Consider the following 8,737-nt stretch of genomic DNA (forward strand, 5'->3'; position numbering starts at 1 on the left):
AAATTCACAAGATCGAAACCACCCAGATATACAGTCACTGAGCACTAGTGAGCAGAAGAAAACTAACAGTCTGGAGCAATGAGATCTAATTTCACATTCTTTACTAAATGCATGCTAAAATTTGGAATTTCTACAATTGCAGCCGAATTGCCCTACGTACATATAAATGTTTGATGCAAATACTAAACCTCTAAAGATGAATACTACCTTGGGCATACAAGTTGCACCTACATCTTTAATCAATTCAACTTAAGAATTATTCTAAGTTAATAATACAAAGCTACAAAGAAAAATGGGAACATGAAAATGAAATAAACACTTGGCAAGCTGTAACATTAATATGCTGCGACGGCCGGTTTTGAGGTTTTTCCAAGAATGCTCAGGTTCACAGCTGAACCTGAATGGAATATGTCTATCTTTTCCAGTAACTTCATTATCAAGTCACCAAACACATAAGAAGCACCAGCCACCATGAACCCAAACATTAAATAATAAGAAATTGTTTTTAAATAAGACTTAGGTGGATTCTGAGTATAGGCTTTTCCAGCAGCCAGAATTATGATGCATACTGCGGAAGCTGCAGCCACCATTACAAGTTTAAGATTCTTGTCGTTGCTCTCAAAAAAGGAGAACCCGTACACAACTGGAGGAAGGAAGCCAAATATGAGATATGATAGCAAAGAAATGACCATGTGAAGTGGGAAATCTGCTTTTTGCCCCAAAAGTTGTTGGTATCGATCTTCTCGCTTTCTTGAGCGGTCATTCTTTAAGTCCCAAAGCTGTAATGATTATGAAAAGGCAGAGAGAAATGAAGATGTGATATTACGAAAGCTAAAATGGAGTCCTTGAGATAATTGGTCTACAGAAAATAAAATGCATATACAACTTACATCATGACTAATCACAAACAATCCACCAAATATATTAGCTAATCCCAACGCCAACACGTTCACTGCAAGCATTCAAAATAAGAAAGTGTTAAGCAGTTCACTTTTAATCCTTGAGAAAAGCAAAGATGTTTATCCCATATATTTATATAGTTTTGTAATCACATATACAAAAGCTAAAATAAAAGCTGGACAAAAAGTGTTTCAGGTGACCTGAACCGACCTTTTTCAACTAGTTTCCCAACTTGCCCATTTTGCCACTTCTAAACACCCGCCATATATAGGTTTATCCCAAAAGATAAGTATGATAACTAAGTGGATAACCACCTCCAAGGTGTCCTAATGGTTATCATCCCATATCTCTTTACAAGAGGTCTCAGGTTCGAATCCCACTAGGTACAATCTTGGAGGGGGCCAGGGACAGGTTTGGAAATGTTTACAGGATGCCCAGTTAGGCCACATACATCTGAGTCAAAAAGACTCGCCTTCCCCGGGTAAACTGAATAAGGAAAACCTCATCGGTATGTGAGTTTAAGCAACTGCAATTCGATCTTGCATGAAATAGTTGCACTATCATATAAACCTATTTTAGAATTTTCACTTTTAATGATTGTATCCAAAACTTTTTGCTGTGACTTGATTCATAATTCTTAAAGAGGAAATGACTTGATTCATGATTCTTAAAAAGAAATGCAATGCTTACCTGTTGCAGCATTAGCAGCAACTGCAGAAGACACAACACTTAAACTTGCGATTGACTCCATCAAACCACCATAAACAATACTTTTAATAACGTCCAAACTACGACCCCCAGTTTCCGTGGTAACACGGCTTTGTCCCCCCGCATGCTGCAAGGCTGGAGTTCCACTTGCAAAAAGTGTATCCGGTGATGATTGAAGGAAAGACGTCTCAGGTTGGTTGCTTCCAATGGTAATTATCGTGTCTTTACCTATCAATAGAATTATTATATATGAGTTTCTGAAAATCGCAAAATTCCTATTTTGGGATGTATAAAATTTATCTGGTGGGCATATGCTTACCTTTAATCCTTTCAATGGTTTTCAAATCCTCAAAAAGTTTATTCTGTTTGTCTGTTAAGACATCCTTGTCAACCTTCAGAGGCTCTTCTAGTCGAGTTTCGAGATTGTTTTGGAAAGTTCGCTGTTGTGTAACCCCAGGCATTAAATCTGTTGATTGAGATTGTATTTAGATTTTAAAATTACATCATGAAACTTTTATATTCAAGTCAACTTCTAGTAAATCTACCTGGATGTTTGGATTGAACTGTCACATCAAGCTCCTGGTTCATTTGTGAATTGTCAATGACTAAAGATCCCACATTTGGAGGAACAACAAGCTTTAGTCCATCATTTTGCATTGGAGAAACAGAATTTTCTGCAGACTCCGCGTTACCAAACGGAGGCTTGACTACAAACGTTCCCGGATAATCACTTTTGCCGTTGGAGTCTGTTTGGTAAGAGGTAAGTAACTGCTTGTCCATGGTAATTGTTCCTGCTAAAACCAAAGGGAAACTGGGTGACTAGACTATAACAAACTAATGTGTGTATACTCAGTTCAATTCTTATACCATAAAATCAATACACATATATCCCCTCCCTCCCAAATTTATTGTCCATTAGGCAAAAGCACACATCTTAGGAAAACTAAAATCAATGTACCTTTTTAGGTGATATAATGGCAGTTTTACATGTGAGTCCTTTTTTCGCGCGGCTATATAACAGTTCATTTGATTTTTATGACAACAATGTCAGGGGTCGTATCGGAAACTTTATGATATCTTTCTTTGTTTTTTTATATAAAAAAAAGTTAAAAAATATTTTGAGACGAGTTAAAATAGCAAGGCGGGCAATAATTTTGGGATGCGATGAGTATAACCAAGTTGCAGATTCTGCTCATCCTCTATATGTTTTCCTTTCATAGCCCGTGAGTATTTATTTATCTAGAGGTGGAAAACCAGAAGCTTTTTTGACCAATCCACCTGAAAATGGGTTGATTCAGGTTGGTACCATATCTTCAATGGGTCAAAAAGGTAAAATTGAAAAAAATGGTTTAATTGGGTTCATAGGGTCAACCGGAATGAAAGTCACTGCTTTCAACTATTTAACACCTTCTAAATCATTTGATTATAGAAAATAGATTATCATCAGATTCATAACAATAAGACCTTGAGTAAATATATCTAGCATTCAATAGTATGGACAAAAAAGATTGACTTGTTGATCCAACCCAACCCAACCCATTTAGATCTATGTATAATTTGTAATCTTGACCACTAATTGAGCATAGCTTAAGTAGTACCCACACCCGCAAAACACATGGGCCCACTAGAGGGACTTTGGAGATAAGGAGGTCTTGAGTTCAAGCCGGATCAAGCCCTATCTCCAGGGTGTCCCACTGTGTTAGGGAGAGTTGCCTAGAGCTATTTATTGTGAGTTGGACAATGGTTGGTACCAGAAGGCACCCGGGGGCAAGGGTGTCTCTGCCAATTTACACCTTTCTGGAATAAGTTGTAGATTTGGTGGCCCGTTACCCTATCTGTCCGACCACCAGTTTTCCCAACTCTAGAATGATCCTTTAAAGCAAATCTGAACAAATTTGATTACCATCAGTCTCTGTAGGGCTATCTGACTCCTTTGGAATCTGTTGTTCAGTTGTATCATATCCTTGTCTTGAAGAAGGTGCATCCATATCAGTACCAACACTAGCAGCATCTAAGTTAACTTGATTATTTTCTGAATTCATTGTACTGTTGGTGGTTTGTGAGCTAGCTTCTTGACTCAACGAAGCTAAAATGTTTGGCTCATGAAGGTTTGAAGACACCACATTACTTTCTGCATCTAGACTCTGCTCAGCTCCTGATTTATTCAGATCAGAAACATTATTTTTCACCTTATCTGATGCAAATATGTTAGAAAACCACTTTTTTTTCACAGGCACTTCCTTCTGAGAAACTTCATTGTTTTCTTCATTGCTTTTATTTCCAAATATTCGGAACAACTTAAATCCATTTCCTGCAACATCAAAAAAATGTTTATAGAAGCATGAAATTTGAAAAATGAAAATAAAAGTTAGACAGGATTTGTACCTGTGGGCATGAAAATGCTGAAGCATGACAAACATCTGAATACATCCGGCTCTGGTTGTTGATCATATTCGTTAGATATCGTTGATGGAACATCATTTAAACTAATATCAACTCCATTTTGAGCTCGATTATCACTTGAATCACTTAAAGCAACATTCGCTTCGGGCTTGTTACGCTTTGCATCAGGAACTGGGATTCTACGTTTTCTTTTACGAAGAATTACCCTTTTAGTGATACAAGAGTTACAATTAGGACAGAACAAATCATGCGTATCTTGCGTCTTTAATATTGTCTCCACATCAAATTCAGTTATTTCATCATCACCATCTTTAATCACTTGAATTTCACTAGCGTCTGTTTTGTTGTTTATGTGTGACGGAGAACTTGTTTCAACTGTTTCAGATGATTTTATTTCGGAATAGTTATCATGCTTTTCATGTTCTCCATTTTGGTTGCTGTTAAGCAAATGCACTCCATTCTCGTTTTTTTTACTATCTATTGTTACATCAGTGTTCTCTAGTATTTGGCTTTCCCCATTACCTGCAACATACAATAATTCAGCAGTGTCAGAAAATCTATGAAATCGCAGTGAAATCTACAAAACAAGATTATTGGTGAACGGAGTAGCTTGTCTAGAGGGAGAGGCTAAAATTAGTTCATTTGTGATTTCATACTACAACCTTTGCACAAGTCTTTGTACAATCTACTAGTTAAAAAAACTATGCTAATCGCACGCCCCCATTTATTATAAATCAAGGGGTCTATACCTTTGGTTTCAAGTATGGGTTTCACATTCACCGGAAAATGGGAGTGCCGGTTAGGATGCTGATTATGACGTGTGAGACAAGTTCTACCCTGATTATCCCATGAGCAGATTCGACATTTCCATATTCCTTCAGTCACACAAAAAGGGGAATAAAACATAGTTCCTTCATTATTACCTCTACTTGAAGTCCAAATGTAACAACTTAATCTAAAAAGCCTTTTTAATATATATTACACAAGTTGTATAAAAACAAATATCTAGTTAGAAATTATTCTGTTGTATCTGTATCATCCTTTGACTTTAGTTGTCAAACTTGTATTTGCCATGTATATAACAAGGATATATATGAACTTCATTTCCTCATTATAATCTAATCTATCACACATTTTAAGCCACTTGTAGTATATCCTAATGTATACTTCTTAAACCTTTCTATAAAAATCTAAATACACAATAGTACACATGACACAAAAGTTGAAACTAAAAGAAGCTTCTTTGACTTCCAAAGGTCAATATCTGAACACTAATAAAGAAAGTAATAAAGATAGGCTATGGTTTTCCAGTAAACCCTTACACACATGACTTTTAACATGTCTAACCTTATTTGAACAATCCATTCACTTAACAAAAAAGAAGAAAACAATCAGAAACTTAACATGATCTAGGCCACTTTTAAGGGTATGTTCAAACGGAAAGGACTTCAGAGCAAAAGCTCACTGCTAAACATTATTAGTCTCCCACCGACCCGTTCTATAGCCAATACGACAGAACAAAGAGACTTGCTATTAAACACTCCTTATGATACAACATAAAAATGAAATTCCCAACATGGTTAACCTTTTTAGGTAACAACATTAGATCAATGCAAAATAAACAACCAAAACACATCTTTATCAAAAAATCATAAGCATAAAGTAAGACCAACAATTCGAACAAAATACATATGTAGAAAATCACCTTAAACAAGAGAAAAGAAGTCAGCCTGATTGCAATACAAGTTGGAAAGACAGAAGTTGGTAGCTAATATTGATAAAGTATGAAACTTGGGGAGCAGGTAGGGTAGCAAGAAACAGGAAAATGAAAACTGGGATAAAGGGCATATCAGTCTTTTAAGATTTATCTCCCCAAACCCCACATCTTTCAACTTTGTAACAACAGCATATTCAGATTATAGATATAGAAATGGCTGGAACAAGGTGGGTCTTCAAGTATGTCAAAAAACAATTTCTGCATATACTAACATTTTACTACTTTTGAACTAAAAAAAAAAAAAGAATTCAAGATTTCAACTACAACAAGTGCTAAATAAAATAACTGTACTATTGAAATTTAGATCTTAAAATGTTTGTTACCTTCATTTGTGTCAAAATAAACAGAATACTCTTGTTTTTCTTTCTCTTTTTCATCTTCATTTTCAACAACTTTTGTTGTGACATTTTCTTGACTAATATCTTGTACTTTTTCTTCTTCTTTTTCTGTACCATTTTCAGCATTAGTGATGATATTGTGAAGTGGGGTTTGCCCAAGATTCTTTTTTCTAGTTATTAAATTGTCTCCAACTTCATCTTCATCATCTTCTTGTTGTTGTTGAAGCTCCCATGATTGTTGTTGTACTTCTGTATTTTCCATTTATATAATATAAGTTTTTTTTTAAAGGTTATATAATATAAGTGAAGTGAAAGATTGGAAATTTTTTTGCAAAAGATAAAATTAGTGTGGAGACTTGTGAGTGGAGATGAAGGATAGATATGTTGTTGGGAATTTAAAAGGCCTGTGAAAAAAATTTAATGAAGATGAGATTTTTTTTTTTTAGTTATTACACATATATGTAGACTTTAGAAGTATATTCTTGGATTCATCAACCTACTTAATATTGCAAACTTCCATGACATGCTAAGTTTATCTAAAAGTTCATATATTATTTCCTGTTTTTCTATTGGTGTACCAAACTTTGTTGGTATTTACGAAAGAGGACATGACACTTTGTTGGTAAGTAGTAATTTCGATCGAGTTGCAAGGTTGTTAGTGTAGAATTTTGTTTGTAATTATATCATTTTTTATTTTGATAAGGGAATACACCTCATGTCTTATTTTTAAGTGTTTTGTTTTGGCTTTTAAAATATTTTCTTTTAAAATTGGAAGGAAATTCTCTCAAGTTAGACTAACATGACTAGTAATGTTTTTAAAATTTGACCATAACTATTTGTAATTGTGCTATATAATACTTCATATGAAATATATGAAAATCTTGAATTTTTAATATATATTTTAATTATATAAATTTCATCAACTATTATATAATACAATACATTATTGACAGTCATTAAAAATAAGCAGAGGGAGTACGACGTTAACTTATTTTATTTTTTTAACTTTAAAGGTGAAATTTGTATTAATATTCACAAATGTACAAATATTCATAACAACATGGACTTATCCATATACACAAGATCAAATCCTAACCAAAATGCAACATCAACATGAACTCAATAAACCAACAAAACACAAGAATTTTCAAATTAATGCTAGAAAGGATTCAAGAAGCGTCATCTTTTACTGCTCTCTATACCCATTCGCCACATTAGTCTAACAAATTCTAAACAAACATATTCAGGAAACTTGCTCAGAAACAACTACAAAAACATGGTTCTTCAAGCATAAATTCCACTTTGCTGCCATACTATACACAATTCTTGTATTCTTGACTTTTAGAGATAGCAGCTTAAACTTGACATTCTCTCTTATAATTCTGCACAAAAGATCTTCATTCCTTTCAGTTTTCCTAAATACTCTCCTGATCTTCTCCTACCATTGTCATATAAAATAAATTGTTGTTGCCAGCACCGACCAGTTTACTTACCACCACAACAATATTATTCTCGATATTCTTATTAATAATAGTTGTAACCAAATCCTGCAATTTAGTCTCAATACTCAGTAATGGAGCTAATTCACTCATATATTTCCAAACCTTCATAGTATAAGCACATTGAAAAAACAGATGTGCATGATTGTCTTCACTTTCATTACATAATGCACTGTGTAAGTTTATGAAATCTCTATAATCTAAAGAATTTGTGGTGTGAAAAAAACGTAAATTTGATATAAATTTTTTTGGACATGATGCGACTTTGTATACGGGTATATCATGACAATTTCTAAAACTACTTCTTTAATGAAACCGCAAAAAGTTTCTAAAACATCATTGGATGTGTTTTGTAGAGATAATTGAAATGTAAAATATAGAAAAATATAAATGATTTTATGTTAAATTTTTGTAGGGAGAATTAATTATGGCCGGAGAAATGACCATTTATCATAAAATGGTGTTGTTCGTGTTTTTCCATCTAAAAAAAAATGCTAGGAAATGATATCTAGGGACTTTATAATTTTTATATATCTAAGTGTTGATTACCTCTCATATGAGTTTATGCAAAATTGGTAGTTTAAGGTTTTTAATTACAAAAGATTATGCTTTTTTAGTATTTCTTAGGTCAATTTGTCTATCTTATCAAATAATAAAATCTATTAAATGTTTTATTAATTTTATTTCTCTTATTATATTTTTCTGGTTTATTTCAATTCTCTAGATATGTCCAAACGCATCCTTGTTGATTATATGTTTGTTTTTGTTTAGGCTCATTTGCTAATATTATATTGTTTAATTGAGTTGTGAGTTACAGCTTAAATTTAGAAGTTACGCTATCTAAATTTGTAGTATTTGCAATCTGCATACACATACAAATTTTTGGCTTATTGATGTTTTTAGAAAGTGTAGGGTTTAATGTACATATTAGTATTTTATAACAATTTAATGCGCTTTCGAAGATTTTATCAACTGGCTAAACTATATCATGACCTGGCATGAATGGTTAAGGCACGTTCATTTTATATTTGTCACTGTCCACAAGATTTGAATTAAAACCTCTTGTTAGTTGTTACATATATCATTATTTTTTATTGGGTTTTGCTAAACAA

General features: G+C 33.4%; 1 protein-coding gene across 2 annotated transcripts; it reads right to left on the minus strand.

Annotated features, from left to right (window-relative positions):
* Positions 1-79: 79 nt before the first annotated feature.
* LOC122579286 (membrane protein of ER body 2-like) lies at positions 80-6,546 on the minus strand. Of its 2 annotated transcripts, none has more exons than XM_043751424.1 (8): positions 6,112-6,546; positions 3,994-4,533; positions 3,512-3,919; positions 2,154-2,399; positions 1,928-2,074; positions 1,591-1,836; positions 891-952; positions 80-779 (listed from the first exon to the last, which is right to left on the minus strand). In XM_043751424.1, the coding sequence occupies exons 1-8, from the start codon at positions 6,386-6,388 to the stop codon at positions 336-338; spliced, it is 2,370 nt and encodes a 789-aa protein (XP_043607359.1). In that variant the 5' UTR covers positions 6,389-6,546; the 3' UTR covers positions 80-335. The 2 variants fall into 2 exon arrangements, with proteins under 2 accessions (XP_043607359.1, XP_043607358.1); XM_043751423.1 differs by having other exon boundaries at positions 2,154-2,402.
* Positions 6,547-8,737: the final 2,191 nt, after the last annotated feature.

This window comes from Erigeron canadensis, chromosome 8, assembly GCF_010389155.1.
Source record: "Erigeron canadensis isolate Cc75 chromosome 8, C_canadensis_v1, whole genome shotgun sequence".
Lineage (NCBI taxonomy): Eukaryota > Viridiplantae > Streptophyta > Magnoliopsida > Asterales > Asteraceae > Erigeron > Erigeron canadensis.